At 45.0% G+C, this 19,781-nt stretch overlaps 1 protein-coding gene across 11 annotated transcripts in view; it reads right to left on the bottom strand.

Moving 5' to 3' along the window:
- DMD (dystrophin) overlaps positions 1–19,781 on the bottom strand; it is a 4,177,531-nt gene that overhangs the window by 42,139 nt on the left and 4,115,611 nt on the right. For 9 of the 11 annotated variants that reach the window (XM_075336497.1, XM_075336505.1, XM_075336503.1 and 6 more), the window contains 2 exons: positions 18,848–18,913; positions 10,370–10,435 (listed from right to left, as the gene is read on the bottom strand). In XM_075336497.1, coding sequence (XP_075192612.1) covers positions 10,370–10,435; positions 18,848–18,913 — 132 coding nt within the window. The remainder of the gene's footprint in view (positions 1–10,369; positions 10,436–18,847; positions 18,914–19,781) is intronic. The other 2 variants (XM_075336500.1, XM_075336504.1) reach the window with 1 other exon arrangement.

Genomic DNA, 19,781 nt, shown 5'->3' on the forward strand with positions numbered 1-19,781 from the left:
CCTGCATTGCTTTTGCTCTGCTCCTTCAGCTGCCCCCCCTGCATCTGCTTCCGCGCCGTCACCCATCAGCCACTGCCCCCCCTGCATCAGCCACTGCCCCCCCTGCATCAGCCACTGCCCCCCCTGCATCAGCCACTGCCCCCCCTGCATCAGCCACTGCCCCCCCTGCATCAGCCACTGCCCCCCCTGCATCAGCCACTGCCCCCCCTGCATCAGCCACTGCCCCCCCTGCATCAGCCACTGCCCCCCCTGCATCAGCCACTGCCCCCCCTGCATCAGCCACTGCCCCCCCTGCATCAGCCACTGCCCCCCCTGCATCAGCCACTGCCCCCCCTGCATCAGCCACTGCCCCCCCTGCATCAGCCACTGCCCCCACTGCATCAGCCACTGCCCCCACTGCATCAGCCACTGCCCCCACTGCATCAGCCACTGCCCCCCCTGCATCAGCCACTGCCCCCCCTGCATCAGCCACTGCCCCCCCTGCATCAGCCACTGCCCCCCCTGCATCAGCCACTGCCCCCCCTGCATCAGCCACTGCCCCCCCTGCATCAGCCACTGCCCCCCCTGCATCAGCCACTGCCCCCCCTGCATCAGCCACTGCCCCCCCTGCATCAGCCACTGCCCCCCCTGCATCAGCCACTGCCCCCCCTGCATCAGCCACTGCCCCCCCCCCCCTGCATCAGCCACTGCCCCCCCCCCTGCATCAGCCACTGCCCCCCCCCTGCATCAGCCACTGCCCCCCCCCCCTGCATCAGCCACTGCCCCCCCCGCATCAGCCACTGCCCCCCCCGCATCAGCCACTGCCCCCCCGCATCAGCCACTGCCCCCCCCCCCGCATCAGCCACTGCCCCCCCCGCATCAGCCACTGCCCCCCCCGCATCAGCCACTGCCCCCCCCCGCATCAGCCACTGCCCCCCCCGCATCAGCCACTGCCCCCCCCGCATCAGCCACTGCCCCCTCCGCATCAGCCACTGCCCCCTCCGCATCAGCCACTGCCCCCCATCAGCCGTTGCGCCCCTCCCTGAACTGCTGCCCGCACTCTCCCATCCTCTTCATCTGCTTCCCCCTCTCTGATCTGCTGCCTCCTCCATCTCCTGTGATCCTGATGCCTAGATCCATCCTGAAAGGTAGCTATCCCCAATCTCACCTCCCACTCCCCTTCCACCCTCCCCCACATCCTCTGCCGCTCCTGCATCCGTTGCGCCCTCTTCCATCCTTCGCCGTTCCTCCACCTGCCGCGCGCGCTCTCCCATCCTCTGCCGCTCCTCCATCCGGAGCGCACTCTCCCATCCTCCGCCGCTCTTCCATCCGCCGCAGCCTCTCCCATCCTCCATCCATCCTTTTTTCCATCTCACCTAGTCCCCCCTCCCTTTTGCAGTACATCCGTGCGTGCGTCCTGATTTTTTTCTGTAAACTAAGAAAGAAATACAATTAAACTTCGTTTAGGGCCAGTAAAATTATACTGTAGTAATCGTCAACTACAGTATTTTTTACTGAATATTGTAAGGGTCAGCCCAGTGCCACACATGAGAGCGATGCATGAGTCTTGCCTTGCATCATCCGTCGATCTCTTCCAAACAGGAGTGTGCGGCTGTGCCGGATGATGCGATGCGAGATTCGTGCATTGCTCTCATGTGTGGCACTTGCCTTAGTGTCAGTTGCAGGCGCTTATTTTTAATTTTTTTTTTTTACTGACGTCCGTATTTTTTATTAGGCCAAACTAATTTTTTTTGTATTGGGGGGGGGGGGGGGGGAGAGGGGGTGTTATCTAGTTTCAAAAAAATGGGGTCACATGTGGGGGAGCTCAACTGTTTCGGCACATCAGGGAGATCTCCAAACGCAACATAGTGTGGCTAACGATTTCAGCTAATTTTCCATTTAAAAAGTCAACTGATGCTCCTTTCCTTTGGAGCTCTGCCGTGCGCCCAAACAGTGGTTTTCTACCACATATGAGGTGTCAGCGAACTCAGGACAAATTGCCCAACAAATTTTGCGGTCCATTTTATCCTGTTACCCCTGTAAAAATTAAAAAATTGAGCCAAAAATAACGTTTTTGTGGCAAAAAAAAGTACTTTGTTTTTATGGCTCAATCTATGACGCACGTGAGGGTTCAAAGTGTTAACTAAACATCTAGATAAATTCCATAAGGGGTCTAGTTTCCAAAATTGGGTCACTTGTGGGGGAGCTACATTGTTTAGGCACCTCAGGGGGTCTCCAAACACAACATGGCATCCGCTAACGATTCCAGACAAATTTGTGTTTGAAAAGTCAAATGATGCTCCTTGCCTTCCGAGCCCTGCTGTGCGCCCAAACATTTGATTTCCACCACATATGAGGTATATGTGTACTCAGGAGAAAATGCACAATACATTTTATGTTGCAATTTTTCCTGATACCCTTGTGAAAAAAGCTACCTGGTTGAAGTAACAATTTCATGGTAAATTTTTTTTTTTTTTTTATTTTCACGGCTCAACGTTAACTTTTGTGAAGCCCCCAGAGGTTCAAAGTGCTCACTAAACATTAGATAAATTCCTTGAGGGGTCTAGTTTCCAAAATGGGGTCACTTGTGGGGGAGCTCCATTGTTTAGGCACCTCAGGGGGTCTCCAAATGCAAAGTCGCATCCGCTAATTATTCCAGATAATTTTGCTTTCAAAAATTCAAATGATGCTCCTTCCCTTCCGAGTCCTGCCGTGCACCCAAACAATTGATTTCCACCACATATGAGATAGTGGTGTACTCAGGAGAAATTGCGCAATCATTTTATGGTGCAGTTTTTTCTGATACCCTTGTGAAAATGCTAATTTTTTATGGCTAAAGTAAAATTTGTGTGTAAAAAAGTAAAATTTTCATTTTTTCCTTCCACATTGCTTTAGTTGCTGTGAGGCTCCTAAAGGGTTAATAAACTTCTTGGATGTAGTTTTGAGCAGTGTGAGGGGTGCAGATTTTAGAATGGGGTCACTTTGGGGTATTGTCTGTCACCTAGGCCTCTCAAAGTCACTCCAAATGTGATGTGGTACCTAAAAAATTTTTTTTGTAAATTTTGTTGGAAAAATGAAAAATTGCTGATGAACTTTGAACCCTTCTAACTTCATAGCGAAAAAATTTTTTGTTTCGAAAATTGCACTAGTGTAAAGTAGACATGTGGGAAATGTTAATTAGTTACTATTTTGTGTGACATCTCTCAGATTTATGAACATCAAATTTCAAATATTGAAAATTTCAAAATTTTTCGCCAAATTTCCAAAATTTTCACAAATAAACGCAAAACATATCGGCCTAAATGTACCACTGACAAAGTACAATATGTCACGAAAAAACAATGTTAGAATCACCAGGATCCGTTGAAGCGTTCCAGAATTATAACCTGTCAAAGTGACACTGGTCAGAATTGCAAAAAATGGCCTGGTCTTTAAGGTGAAAACAGGCTGGGGGCTGAAGGGGTTAATATTATACACCGTGTGCAGAATTATTAAGCAAATGAGTATTTTGATCACATGATACTTTTTTATACATGTTGTCCTACTCCAAGCTGTATAGGCTTGAGAGCCAAATACCAATTAAGTAAATCTGGTCATATGCATCTCTGTAATAAGGAGGGGTGTGGTGTAATGACATCAACACCCTATATAAGGTGTGCTTAATTATTAGGCAACTTCCTTTCCTTTGGCAAAATGGGTCAAAAGAGAGATTTGACGGGCTCTCAAAAGTCCAAAATTGTGAGATGTCTTGCAGAGGGATGCAGCAGTCTTGAAATTGCCAAACTTTTGAAGCGTGATCACCGAACTATCAAGCGTTTCATGGCAAATAGCCAACAGGGTGGCAAGAAGCGTGTGGGGCAAAAAAGGCGCAAAATAACTGCCCATGAATAGAGTAAAATCAAGCGTGAAGCTGCCAAGATGCCATTTGCCACCAGTTTGGGCATATTTCAGAGCTGCAATGTTACTGGAGTATCAAAAAGCTCAAGGTGTGCCATACTCAGGGAGATGGCCAAGATAAGGAAGGCTGAAAAACGACCACCTTTGAACTAGAAACATAACATAACGTCAAGACTGGGCCAAGAAATATCTTAAAACTGATTTTTCAAAGATTTTATGGACTGATGAAAGGAGAGCGACTCTTGATGGGCCAGATGGATGGGCCAGAGGCTGGATCAGTAAAGGGCAGAGAGCTCCACTCAGACGCCAGCAAGGTGGAGGTGGGGTACTGGTATGGGCTGGTATTATCAAAGATGAACTTGTAGGACCTTTTCGGGTTGAGGATGGAGTGAAGCTCAACTCCCAGACCTACTACCAGTTTCTGGAAGACAATTTCTTCAGACAGTGGTAAAGGAAGAAGTCGGTATTGTTCAAGAAAAACATGATTGTCATGCAGGACAATGCTCCATAACATGCATCCAACCACTCCACAGCGTGGCTGGCCAGTCAAGTTCTAAAAGACGAAAAAATAATGACATGCCCCCCCTTGTTCATGATCTGAACCCCATAGAGAACCTGTGGTCCCTCATAAAATGTGAGATCTATAGGGAAGGAAAACAGTGTCTGGGAGGCTGTGGTGGCTGCAGCACGCAATGTTGATCATAAACAGATTAAGCACCTGACAGAATCTATGGATGGTACGCTGCCGAGTGTCATCATAAAGAAAGGTTGGTCACCAATATTTTTGGGTTTTGTTTTTGCATGTCAGAAATGTTTATTTCTAAATTTTGTGCAGTTATATTGGTTTACCTGGTGAAAATAAACATGTGAGATGGGAATATATTTAGTTTTTATTAAGTTGCCTAATAATTCTGCACAGTAATAGTTACCTGCACAAACAGATATCCTCCTGAGATAGCCAAATCTAAAAAAAAACCCACTCAAACTTCCAAAAATATTAAGCTTTGATATTTATGAGTCTATTGGGTTATTTGAGAACATAGTTGTTGATCAATAATTAAAAATACCCTCTAAAATACAACTTGCCTAATAATTCTGCACACAGTGTATAATAAATAACAACTGACAGATCTTTTGTTGGTGTTGGCCTTCATTATGCATCAGGTTCTTTCCAAGAAACAGGATGTTGAAATGTGTTAATAATAATTAATAATGCTATCATTATTAAAATATGGAGGCCCAGAAGAGGTTGCTATTACATGGAGGCCCAGAAGTGGTTAAACTTACTATTATGGCTCATCCATCATCAAAGTGTTCATCATACAAGTGTACTTCATTGAATTAGACCAGAATTGGACCGAAGGGACCTGAAGGAAACTATATACATAGTTGCTGTAATGGTTTTTTTTTTTACACTTTCCCCACTATAATACTTCACTTCCTACTATCCCCTCTAATCCCTACACCAGGCAATGAACTGGGTATCTCTACCTTCATCCTCCCCACCAATCTCGCCTTCTCCTCAGATCTATTCCTCACCATAAAACCCTGTGTCTCCAGACACGTACAGCAACCTTCTAACACTCTCTCTGCTTCTCCTCACTACTAGCTCTCAAAATCCTGGCCCTTCACACCACATCCATACTGTCATTTCTTACCATCAAAGATCTATCACAAATTTTCGCAACCCTATAAACCTTATACACAGCCCCTGCTCCCCCAGTCCCTCTAACAAGAGCACTATGGAATGCTTGCTCTGTCTGCAAAAACCTTCGTTACATCCATTTTTTTTTCATTTCTAACAAACTCACCTTCTTTGGCATCACTGAAACCTGGTTCACCCCCTCTGGCACAACCTCTCTAGCTGCACTTTCTTATGGTTGTTTCCATCTCCTTCCCCCCCTTCCCACTCCTGCCTCAGCAATAAGCATGGTGGAGGAGTTGTCGTGCTCCTGTCCAATAACTGCTTCACTACCCCAATTCCACTGCCTTCCTCGGTTACCCCTCCCCTCTTTTGAGGTTTATCCGATCTGCATCTACTTCCCCTCCAACCTCATTTACTGCCCCCCCACCCCCTCCCTGCCTCCCAAAGGACCAGTCACTTTCTTGACCACTTCACCACCTGGCTACTTTAATTCCTTTACACTGGCATCCCCACAATCATCATGGGCTACTTACACATCCCTATTGACACTTCCCTCTAAAGCCTTCTTTACATGTGTCGACATGTCTTGCGATCACATTTGCGATCGCACCCGCCCCCATCGTTTGTGCGGCATGGGCAATTTGTTGCCAGTGTCGCACAAATTCGTAAACCCCCGTCACACGTACTTACCTTCCAAACGACCTCGCTGTGGGCGGCGAACATACTCTTCCTGAAGGGGGAGGGGAGGGACGTTCGGCGACACAGCGGCCGGCCAATAGAAGCAGAGGGGCAGAGATGAGCGGGACATAAACATCCCGCCCACCTCCTTCCTTACGCATTGCCGGCGGCTGCAGGTAAGCTATGTTCATCGTTCCCGGGGTGTCACATGGAGCGACTTGTGCTGCCTCGGGAACGATGAACAACCAGAGCACAGAAGGACGTTTAATTTTTAGAAAATGAGCGACGTGTCAACGAGCAACGATAAGGTGAGTATTATTGCTCGTTCACAGTCGCACGTAGCTGTTACACGCTACGATATGTCAAACGATGCCGGATGTGCGTCACTAACGACGTGACCCCAACGGCATATCGTTAGATATATCGTAGTGTGTAAAGCGGCCCTAAGTGTTCTCAAATTTTAACACTCACTTCCTTCTTCGGCTTCACTCTATGGTACTCTATAGCCACTCACAAAGGCGGCCACATGCTGGACCTCATCTTCACCTGCCACTGTTACCTATTGAACATCTCAAACTCACCACTTCCCTGTCTGACCACAACCTACTTACATTCTCTTCCCTGTCTTCACCTAACAGTCAATCCCCACCCCACAAACTAACACACCCTTGAAAAAATCTCAAACACCTCGATTTACACTCACTTTGTGAGTTTCTTCCCCCTCTCACAGACATAACTTCCTTACACAATGCAGATGCTGCCACCATTTTATATAACACCATAATAACTACAGCTCTCAATTTAGCCGTCCAAATTATGCATACCAAAACCCAATCAATCAACAGGCAACCTTGACACACAAGCCTGGCTAATGAACTGAGGCATGCTTCCAGAATTGCTGAGCAGAAATGGAAGGGATCCCATTCCACCAAGCACTTCATTGCATACAAGCATTCCCTTGTCATTTTCAAGTCCACACTGAATGCTGCAAAACAATCCTACTTCTCATCTCTCATATCCTCCATGTCTCAAAACCCTAAACAGCTATTCAATACTTTCAATTCTTGCCTCCATCCCCCAGCACCTCCTTCCTCTCCTCATCTGAAGGCTTTCCTCATTCTTCAAGCAGAAGATCCAAAACATCAGAGAAAGCTTTGTGCCACAGTTCCCATAGCCCCTCCTCAAATATTGAGCCCTCTTCCATCATAACCAGCTTCTCCACCATGACAGAAGATCAACTCTCCTCTGATCGCTAGATCACATCTCACCTCCTGTGCACTTGACCTGCTCCCATTCTGTCTCATACCCAACCTTACCAGTTTTCATTGCAACCCTAGCCCATTTCTTCAATGTAAATCACTAACACCGGTTTCTTCCCTTCATGCTTTAAACATGCCTTGATCACACTCATCCTCAAAAATCCCTCCCATGACCCATCCTCTGTGTCTAGCCATCACCCCATATCACTTCTCCCCTGTGCCTCAAAACTACTGGAACAGGATGTCCATCTTGAACTGCCACCTCTCCTCCTGCTCCCTCTTTGAGCGGTTATAATCTGGTTTCCGACTGCATCATTTCACTGAAACTGCTGTAACTGAAGTCACCGATGTCCTACCAACTGTCAAAGCCAAGCAACACTACTCTGTACTCTTCGTCCTAGACCCATCTTCTGCTTTTGACACACTGGACCATTCCCTTTTTTTGACAGATTCTCTCATCTCTCGGAATCAGACTTTGCACTATCCTGTATCACTTCATATCGAGCAGGCCAGACTTTCAGCGGCTCCCTCTCTCACACTACCTCCTCATCTCGCCCCGCATCTGTAGGTGTCCCCAAAGGTTCAGTTCTAGGACCCCTGCTGTTCTCAATCTACATCTTCGGCCTGGGACAGCTCAGAGTATCACGGCTATCAGCATCATCTTTCTTGACCTGATATCACCTCCTTACTAACCAAAATCTGACAGTGCCTGTCTGCAATCTCATCCTTCTTTTTTGCTTGATTTCTAAAACTGAACTTTGACAAAACAAAATTCATCATTTTTCACCCATTTCACTAACACTAATTCTGTCTATCAATCGAAATCAATGGCTGCTCATTCTCCTCTGTCCTATATGCTTGCTGCCTGGGGGTAACACTCAACTGCTCTCTCCGTCAAGCCACGTATCTAAGGCCCTTCACCTCCTGCTGACTCCAACTCAAAAATATTTCCTGGATCTGTACATTCCTTGACCATGAATCTGTAAAAACACTAGTGCATGCCCTCATCATCTCATGCCTTGATTACTGCAACCTCCTGCTCTTTGGCCTCCCTTCAAACACATGTGCACCCCTACAATCTATCTTAAACTCTACTGCCCGACTAATTCACCTGTCCCCCCCCCCCGCTATTCCCCGGCTTCCCATTGCCCAAAGACTCCGTTTCAAAACACTAACCATGACTTACAAAGCCATCCGCAACCGGTCTCCTCTATACATCTGCGACTTAGTCTCCTGCTACTTACCTGCACCTAAACTCCGATCGTCACAAAATCTCCTTCTCTCCGCTTCCCACAATCCCATACAAGATTTCTCTGGCACTTGCCCCATACTCTGGAACTCTCTGCCTGAACATATGACTCTCGCCTTCGAAGGAAACCTTCAAAAGGAACCTGAAGACCCATCTCTTACAACAAGCCTACAACCTGCAGTAACCCTCAGTCCACTATACCGCCGTATGACCAACTCTACCCTCACCTACTGTATCCCTCACCCATCCCCTGTAGACTGTGAGCCCTTGCAGGCAAGATCCTCTTTCCTCCTGTACCTGTCTGTGCCATGTGTTGTTCATCATTATTGTACTTATCTACATATGCACTTTTTCACAAGTAAAGCGCAATGGAATAAATGGCGCTATAATAATAATAAATAATAATAATACGGCAGCAAAGAAATCTTTTTGATTATTATTGTATTGAGACAAAGAAAAGGTTTCTAATATTATTACATGGAGGCAGAGAAGGTGTTATTATTGCTATTATATGGAGGCACAGATGGGGCATTATTCCTATATGGAGGAAAAAAAAAAGAGTTATTTGAGTAACAAGCTGGAGGGTGGGGTTTGGGCCCGTACCCAAGATCCGCACAAGTTATGTTCTAGATTCAGTGTCATCCCTCCTGTGGAGATACAAGTGTTCTCACCAGGAGAATGTAGCATCTGTGCCCATGATCAGGATTCTGAGCACAGCAGATTTTTGCTGTGTCCTCCTGCAGAGAACACTCGCATCCCCGCAAGCATAAACGGACATGCTGCAGGTTGGGAAGACGCACCGCATGTCACTTTACGCTGCGTCTAAAAGAAGCGCAGTATGAATGGGATTTCTATAAATCCATCCACCGTGCTTGTACTGTACAATGCAGCGTTTGGAAGCGGCAGAAGCACTAGACACTAACCGTGAGAATGTGCTCTTATTGATAGTCATGCAATTTAAATGCACCTTAAAGGGAAGTTATAAGAAAATGGCTTATTGTTTATAGCAAATTTTTTTGCTAAAAGTATTTATTTTTTTTAAATGCAGACAATATTTTTTCCCCCATATCACAATTTGTATTAAAAACAGAAATCTTTACATTGTCACAATGGTCACTGGGGTTTTTTTTTTTTTTAGACTCTTTCAGGAATTTTACATGTACATTAGCCACAAAAGAACAGATTTTGACCCTTAGATATTTTGTACTGAAGCATTTAATGAGCGTGTGCAAAGGTCATTGTGAAGGGAGGGCCAGGGTGTGACATTGCTTATTATTATGAATGGTGGATCCTGTGTGTCCGCTGTGTATAGAGGTGTTATCAGTTATTGTTATCCTGCCTCTGATAACATGACTACACACAATGCGTGTGAACACAGCCTAAAAAGTCCTAGCCAGTGTAAAATTGAAAGATTACCAATTTTGTTCTATTAATAAAGATCAAAATATAAAAAAAGGGAAACAAAAAACCCATTTGTAACAAAAACTCATTTTCTTATGATCGCTTTCATTTACACTGCTGCCAGATTTATCAAGGAATTACAATTTAACCCCTTGTTAATTATCTCCCCTGACCTCATCCTTACAAACACATCTGTTTAGGCAACAATTTGTAGAAAATACATTTACTATTTGGGTGCTTTTGCTATACAAATGTACGTACATGCTTTCATTGGGTGAAATGCTATCATTTAGGTAGGATCCGTTGCTGTTCTCCATTTCGGCTAGCCTGTTTAAACATAAGAGGAGAAATTGGTTAAAAATGGCAACTGCAGCTGTTGAGTGTACATCAATTGTTAGCAAAATGACAATGTATGATTATGGTATAAAAACTAAAACTGATCACCTCTCCTCCATACGTGGGATTCCAATTTTTTACCCCATTTTTGTCTTGCCCGTCTTTTGTTTTTGTAGTAACTAACAATAGGCTGCTGACTACTTTGACCCCAATAATCACTAATAGGGTCCACCATATTACGTATTACATATTGTTAATGCTCACCCTGCTTTTCAGGTCCAGGGTAATTACATCAGACAATACTTCATATTATCTATCCTATCTATCTAATCATTATATCTATCTAGCAGTGCGTCCTAGCCGCCCTCCTTTTGTCCGTGCGTCCTAGCCGCCCTCCTTTTGTCCGTGCGTCCTAGCCGCCCTCCTTTTGTCCGTGCGTCCTAGCCGCCCTCCTTTTGTCCGTGCGTCCTAGCCGCCCTCCTTTTGTCCGTGCGTCTTAGCCGCCCTCCTTTTGTCCGTGCGTCCTAGCCGCCCTCCTTTTGTCCGTGCGTCCTAGCCGCCCTCCTTTTGTCCGTGCGTCCTAGCCGCCCTCCTTTTGTCCGTGCTTCCTCTTAGCCGTCTGTCCATCTATTTATCCGTTCATGAATTTATGCACTCAACTGCTTCAGTTACTACCATAGAGTTGAATGGAGCGACAGCACGCAGGCTTGACAACTGCACCAAACTCTAATTGTCAATAATCCTGCTTCAGGTATGGGCTTAGATAACCAGTTAGAAAGGTAAGGGTCCTAGCACTCAGACACCACCCTCCCATTTCTGTGGCTGGAATACCGCTCCATCACGTTAGTCTCTAAGCTTGTAGTAATTAAATGGGTCAACCTATACCTCATTTTTTAAAAAAAAAAATTTAAATGTACTTTTGAAATTTTTTCGGTTGTGTTGCTAGATACTGGTTAGTTTCTCATAGACCTCACTTTGCTCCCTTTCTCCTGTTCTATATACTTTTATTTAAATGAAACCTAATAAAAATACAAAGAATTTTGGATCCAGCTTCATACAAGCCATTATACAATTATATTACATACTTCTAAGACTGCATATAATTTGCTACACTGATACAAGAAGTGAACAGCCAATTTAACACTGAAAAATACCCATATAATGTTCAATCTGATAAAAGTGGGTTATCAGCACAAAATACTGTATGTTGCAAGAATCGTGCAGGAACTAATTTCCACTAATTTAAGGGTATATTTGAAATGCTATAACTCCTATAAGTTAATTCAAGAGCGAAACAGGGATATTAGAATGCACTTACAGTAACCTATGGTTACAATATAATTAAAGTCATTGCATTCAGAATACACACAGCGGAGCAGCAGACAAAAAAAATACGTTATTTGTGTTCCTGTGCGATTATAGCAAGAAATTAGGAAAAAAAAAAACCCTTACATTCCCACAGGGGCTGCCATCATACAATTTGTATACATATCAGCATTTTCATTCAAATCATGGGCTCCTAGAATTTTAAAGGGGTTGTTCCACATCGTCACGTTATCACCTCTTATTGCTAGGTGGCCATGAATGGCTAATAAAAAGGGGATCCTTTGTCCCTTATTTTATGGATCAGCAGTTACTCATACATGCTGCTACACTAATTGGAACTGTAACAAGCGATCCTCATCTGTCCCACTGACTGTGGCAAAGCGAATAGAGTGGCAGAGTAATTGCTCTATTCAAATAGACAACATAGAAAACCCGTTCTTCAGGTTGGGTCCTAGTGAAAGGACCGTTGGGTTGACATGCAGTGATGGGACTTCCACCAGACACATATCCTCTATCCTGCTGTAATTGTGGGCCAACACCTTTAAACAACCACTCCAGTGGGTTTTTTTTTCAGCCCTGGAGTGGTGCTTAAAATTTAAGTCCCCTGGCCACTGTATTATTCTTAACCTTTGGAGGTTTCACCTTTTTCGGCGCCGCTCCGGTCCCGCTATTCCCAATTGTGCACAAGGTCTCAATGCAAGTCTATGACAGCCTGAACGAAGCTCGCACAGACTTGTGTTGATTTGTGTCCTCCAGTGAGCTCCATAAAACACTGGACCTGTGGCAGGTCACATATCGCAGGAGACGACGGGAGCAATGCTGGAAAAAGATGAATGGAGGCAGGATAGTGTAAGAGAGGGGGCAGGGGACTTATATTTAAAGCAACACTCGAGTGGTGAAATAAAAAAATAAAAAATAAATGTTGGAGTGGTGCTTTAAGTTCACCATTACTAATTAGATTTAGAAAACAGACTTCTTTTCAGAATTCATATTAGCGGGCAGAAAAGAGTTCTAGGTTTGGGGGTCATTCCTTAGCTGGTGTGAAGAGGGTTACAAACAGCACTTTTTATGGAAGACCCAACACATCCCAATATTATAAGGATAATACATTTCAACAAAAACTGTAATGCTGATTGCTGGGGGTCTCATCAGACAAAATGTGATCAGTTTAATTTTAACCTCAGTAAGAGGCTTTGTTAAGACGCAGTAAAGAAAAAAACGTTCTCCATCTATATCAGCAGCGTTTTTTGTTGGACATGTACGGCATCATGTGTCTGCTGAATAGTCAAGTTTAGTGATGGACAGTAAAGGACTGTAAAAGTCCAGATCTGCGTGGGTTAAGTAGCATTCAAGCACCGGGACCTGGAATTCTTAGGGAATGATCTGGGTCCGGTGACTCGGGTAATTAAAAAATAATTAAAGCAAAAATAAAGAAAATAAGAAGAAAGCAGGCGCGCTATACTTAACGGTCTTCGGAGCGGCTGTACCTGCTTCCAGGGCCGCTCATTCTACTTTCAGGACCATTCCTTTACCTTCATGCATATGCACTGCTTTCCCCACCCATCGGCAATCCTGGCATCTGTGATTGGTTGCGGGCAGACGCACCCTGTGCCTGTAAGACAGCCTGTCTGACTGCTTGCAATCACAGACCCTGTCAGCGGGTCTATTGGTGTAAAAATAAATACATAAATAAATTGGTGTAGGGTCCCAATATAGTATGATACCCAGCACAGAAAGCATATTGCTACAGACTGCAGCCCCCAGCCGTGCACTTATCTTAGCTGTGTATCAAAAACAGAACTGCATGTAATTTTTTTTTTTTTTTTAAATCATTTAAATTACAGGTAATTTCACCTGAGGTCATTCAGTTTAATGAGGTCACTTCAGGTGAAGTTACTTGCGATCATAGGTGGAGGAGCGTGGGAACCTCCAGTTGTGACCACAAATAACCTGAGTGACATCACTCATCATGCGGCTGAGTGTCTCTGGCTGAGGCTCACAGCAGGCGGTCATGTCGTATGATTGCGTGCTGTCACTTCAGATGTAAAAGAGCTGGAATTGTTGTGGACCTTGTGTGTATTATGTTGGACCTGGTTGTTTTGGGTTAATAAAGGGGTGAAGAGGGTGGTTTTTTGTATTTTATTTCAAATAAAGGATTTTTGTTCAGTTTGTGTTTATTGTTTTTCACTCAGACTAGCAATGGGGAGAAATCCCAGATGCCTCCCATTTCTAATCGAGGGCTTAGTGGCAGCAGTGAGCTGCCAATATTCCCTTATTGCCCCGATAGCCACTGCACCAGGGTAAAATTGGGATGAGCAGAGTAAAGCACCAGTATTGTCACATCTAATGGATGTGCCATTTCCTAGGCTGCTGCAGGCTGCTATTTTTAAGTTGGATGGGCCCAATAACCATGGGTCTCCCCAGACTGAGAATACAAGCCTCCATCTGTCAGGCTTTATAATGGCTAGGTATCAAAATGGGGGGGACCACACACCATCTTTTTTAAAAAATTATTTATTTAAACAATTTAAAAAGAAAAAAAAAAATTATTTGGATACCCAGCTAAGATAAAGCATATGGCTACAGGCTGCATCCATGCGCATTATTTGTGCTGGGTATCATAATATGTCAAACAAGGTGGGGCGCATCTGACTGCAGCGAATCAGACATGGGGACTGCCTGACGGGGGGAGAAGCGAAGCAATGAATATGTGTGAGGGATAATGAGCAGCCTCGGCGGTAGTATTAGAGCAGCGCCTCTGTAAATATAATGTGGTTGCTCCAATTGCCCCATCCCTTCTACCACCATTTTAAAGCACTAGATTCAGGTCCCCATGGACACATATAGGGAATGGCGTCCGGCCAGATATGCAAGATCAATTCCGGGCCGGAAAAGTTTTTTTTTTTTTTCTTTTTTTAATCCGGTTAGACCCGCCGATGCTGGGTATCCACGAGTCCACCCATCACTAGTCAAGTTCATTCCAGTTTTTGTTTTTTTTTCCCTCTAACAAGCAGAATGTTCATATTCTGTTTTATAAAATCACTTCTTGTCAGTGACCATGAATTCCAATAACCTCTTTAAAACATAATAGAAAAGGTACAAACAAACACAAACTAATTAGCTCAAATTAAACAGGCATAAAATCAGCAGATAAGAAAGCAAAACAGTAAGGGTACCTTCACACTTTAGCGATGCAGCAGCGATCCGACCAGCGATCTGACCTGGTCAGGATCGCTGCTGCATCGCTACATGGTCGCTGGTGAGCTGTAAAACAGGCAGATCTCACCAGCGACCAGTGACCAGCCCCCAGCCAGCAGCGACATGCAAGCGACGCTGCGCTTGCACGGAGCCGGCGTCTGGAAGCTGCGGACACTGGTTACTAGGGTAAACATCGGGTATGGTTACCCGATGTTTACATTGGTTACCAGCGCACACCGCTTAGCTGTGTGTGCAGGGAGCAGGGAGCCGCGCACACTGAGCGCTGGCTCCTTGCTCTCCTAGCTACAGTACACATCGGGTTAATTAACCCGATGTGTAATGCAGCTACATGTGCAGAGAGCAGGGAGCCGCGCACACTGCTTAGCGCTGGCTCCTTGCTCTCCTAGCTACAGTACACATCGGGTTAATTAACCCGATGTGTACAGCAGCTACATGTGCAGAGAGCCGGAGCCGGCAGCACAGGCAGCGTGAGAGCGGCGGAGGCTGGTAACTAAGGTAAATATCGGGTAACCACCTTGGTTACCCGATGTTTATCTTGGTTACAGCTTACCGCAGCTGCCGGCTCCTGCTCCCTGCTCGCTTCATTTGTCGCTCTCTCGCTGTCACACACAGCGATCTGTGTGTCACAGTGGGAGAGCGCCTTTGAAGAAAACGAACCAGGGCTGTGTGTAACGAGCAGCGATCTCGCAGCAGGGGCCAGATCGCTGCTCAGTGTCACACACAGCGAGATCGCTAATGAGGTCACTGCTGCGTCACAAAAAGCGTGACTCAGCAGCGATCTCGGCAGCGAGCTCGCTGTGTGTGAAGCACCCCTTAGGGCTGGTTCACACTAAGCGACAGCGACAACGAGGTCGCTGTTATGTCACCATTTTCTGTGACGTAACAGCGACCTTGTAAGTCACTGTTATGATCGCTGCTTAGCTGTCAAACACAGCAGCCGAAGCAGCGATCATAACCGCGAGAGCAGGGAGCCGCGCACACTGCTTAGCGCTGGCTCCTTGCTCTCCTAGCTACAGTACACATCGGGTTAATTAACCCGATGTGTACTGCAGCTACATGTGCAGAGAGCCGGAGCCGGCAGCACAGGCAGCGTGAGAGCTGCGGAAGCTGGTAACTAAGGTAAATATGGGGTAACCACCTTGGTTACCCGATGTTTACCCTGGTTACAGCTTACCACAGCTGCCAGATGCCGGCTCCTGCTCCCTGCTCGCTTCATTTCATCGCTCTCTCGCTGTCACATACAGCGATCTGTGTGTCACAGCGGGAGAGCGCCTTTGAAGAAAACGAACCAGGGCTGTGTGTAACGAGCAGCGATCTCGCAGCAGGGGCCAGATCGCTGCTCAGTGTCACACACAGCGAGATCGCTAATGAGGTCACTGTTGCGTCACCAAAACCGTGCCGTAGCAGCGATTTCGGTAGCGATCTCGCTATGTGTGAAGCACCCCTAAAGCATTGCAAAGCCTGGAAAAAAAACAACAAACAAACGGCCACATTATGTCAAACATTAAAATCAGTATTTTACATTTTACTATTAAACAAGTCAATACTTGTATGCATTGAAAGAGGTGGATAGAAGAAACAAATATTTTCATACACAGTGACTTTTTGTGTTTTTCTTGCAGAGAAGGAAAGCACATTTACATATTCTTCATATACAATGCACCATTACAAACAAGTGACCTGCCGGTAGGAGGCACAAGTCCATACCTCCCTGTTCTGTGATTAGAATTAGTAATGAGTAGTAACTTGTGTTGTATGTGATTTTATAGAACAAATTTTGTCATACATTAATTATCTAATGAGTGAGTTAAAGAACATGGCGGGGGAGATTTATCCAAACCGTGGACAACTGGAGCAATTCTCATGGCAGATTATCAGATTACTTCTCATATTTTATAGACGCCAATTTGGAATTGCAAGAAGTTGTGGCATGCATAGAAGATGGTGGGACTCAAAGCAAAAATAAAAATGTCCCTCCATTATGGGATCGCTCACATGCAAAATCTGTTCCACACACAATTAAAGGATTGTTTGGTCACACACACATGGATAGCTGCAGGATCTATTTAGATCAAAAGTAAAGCCGGCAAAACATATGCTACAAATCTGAAGTGTTTATATCTTCCCTGGGGTATAATCATGTACACTGGATTTATTGTTGAAAATTTGGGCAAACTTTCAAGAAGTGTCCAAAATAAATAAAACAAAAACTACGCTATACATCCTTGGCCCTTGCAAAGCTTCCTTGTTTTCGCCACTCTTGGTCCTACTGTTGCAATGCGTCCTTGGTCTCCTACCAGTCTTTGTAGATACATGGCCGATACAGCTTATGGCTGCAGCAGTCTCACGTTTCCTTATCACATTGCTAGCTGTTAAAAAAACGAAGGCAGAGGGAACAACAACAGTCATAGCAAAGTCTGCAACAACTGTATTTTCCCATGGAATCCGCACAGCTCTGGTCCTGCGCTCAGCTGACTCCGTCCTCAGGATGCGATCCTGCCAGGTGGCAGGATCGCATCCTGAGGACGGAGTCAGCTGAGCGCAGGACCAGAGCTGTGCGGATTCCATGGGATAATACACGCACGACCTCCCAGACTCTGCTGATTGGCAGCGGTGGACTGATCGCCCCTCTAGAGCTGGGCACGGGCAGTGTGCAGCGGGACCCTCGCCTGAGCGCCGGACACGAGCCTGCAGCAGGATTTGACCGCTGGACAGGACCTGGAAACAACTGTATTTTGTTGTGGATTTTGAGCTCACCACTAGAGATAAGCAATCCCAAACTTTAACGTTCAAGGTTCGTACCAAACACAGACTTTACAAAAAAATCATTGTCAAAGTTCGAGTGATTTACGTATGCTAATCACGCGAGCGAGCATTTGTGTGCTTGGTGCTCTGCTCAGTAGAGCTGCTTGCAGTGTTTGGCTCGCACTGGGGGTAAAATCAGCGTTACCGGATGTAGTGTGTACAGAAAAAAAAAAAAAAAGGGTTCTGTTTATGGCTGGCTGTATGTTGGTCAAGAGCCAAACCGCCCAGTCAATGACTTTCAATGGGGTTCGGGTCAAGTCTGGGTCCAGAACAGAACTTTATCTAAAGTCCAAATGAAGCTGCAGAAACCGAACTTTCACAGGTCCGCTCATCTCTACTCCCCCCTGAACTCGCTTTGTGTTTTTTTTGTATTCTGCAGCAGGTTTTCTAACCAAATTCTGGTAAACAAACCCATAGGAACAGAAGGGCTTATTATTCACCAATTCCTCACCCCAATTGCACCAACAATTCATATTCTTTTGTTAAAAAGAACCCTGAAAAAAGTTTTACCACCAAGTAGTAAAAGGGTAAAAGACAAACTGAAACCTGGGTTCCCTTATTCCAGGGGCCCACAGCAGCCACATGAAAGGAACCATTTTCCTGGTGCACTGAGTGATAAATCTCTTGAAATGTGCCATTTGTTACTGGGAGATATGGAGATCTGCAGGGTAAATTGAAACAAAAAAACACAGTCTTCGAGAAGAACATACACATATTTGTATAGTAGAATCATTCACACATCTCCACATGCACGCACTTATTCTTAGTAAAATGTATTTACATAGGGGAAATCTAAAAGATACTACGGAAACAGAGGGCATGGAATTAAAGTGCATACATTTTACCGCTTCATTTCTCAGGCCCTGATGGGTAACAGGCATGAAATGCTAGATAGATAGAGGTTTAATGGCAGACTGACACATAGGAAAAATCAGTGAATCATTGCAGGTTATGGAAGTGGTTCTAAAGCCTCGAAAGACTCTCCTGATGGAATGAGCTAAAAGGTACAAGGCTCTCTGGTTTGTTTTGGATGCTTGTGCCATAAAGTCATACCTGCTAGCATAATGTTCAATTCGTGAGTGAGTGTCATCGTGTGATAGCTGGGGAGATGAAGCAGGGCTGTGGAAACAAGAATGTAAACACAATTCAATCTTCACATTAAGAACGGTGCTTGAGGTTCAGTGTGTCATGGACTACTTACTACTTATAAACTCAAATAAGACGGAGCTTATCAATGTCAGAACTGCGCTATCACAAACCTACAAAATGTTCTCGGTACACAACTTTTATCAGATCAATTTATAAAGAAATTCCAGAACTTCTTATCTATCCATAAGAATAAAAGAAAATAATACAAACAACTGAACAACTTAACCTAAGAGTACTTTCCAGTCTTTCACACCAATGTCCATACCAGTGAGAAGAGGAACACATCCATTAGCCAGCAGACATCTTGACAAACCTCACAAGAATATGCCCACATGTACCAGTCACATTTTAGAAAAATTAGGAAAAATTATTAACTTCACAAGATCTCTTTAGATATTTGTTTAATCATTGCATGTTTGGAAACTTTGATTTTGGTTGTCACACCCTGGATTTTGCAATCCAAGCATATCTATTAGTATTGTCTTATGAATGTGTAAAATACCTGTGCCTACCTTTCTACACTTTACTGTTTTGAAGTAAATGGTAGTAACTTTAATTAAAAGTAGCCATACACCCAAGATATCCATAAGCTAACTGCTTGTTCAGCTTGCACCAATACCTCCCGATTACCCCATACACATGCCCAGTCAGATCACCCAAGCATGAAAGTTTTCTCACAGAAGAGTTTTGTCTTCTGTGAAAGCAAAACATTAAAGGTTACTTGTGACGCGAAATTATTCAGAGTTTCAGAAAAAATATAATTAGAATATAATGTTGGGGACCACAGCTGGAGATAAGACTTCTCTGCCGTCGCCCCCAGTCGGCTCTTTCCAGTGTG

Source organism: Anomaloglossus baeobatrachus, chromosome 2, assembly GCF_048569485.1.
Source record: "Anomaloglossus baeobatrachus isolate aAnoBae1 chromosome 2, aAnoBae1.hap1, whole genome shotgun sequence".
In the NCBI taxonomy this organism is placed as follows: domain Eukaryota; kingdom Metazoa; phylum Chordata; class Amphibia; order Anura; family Aromobatidae; genus Anomaloglossus; species Anomaloglossus baeobatrachus.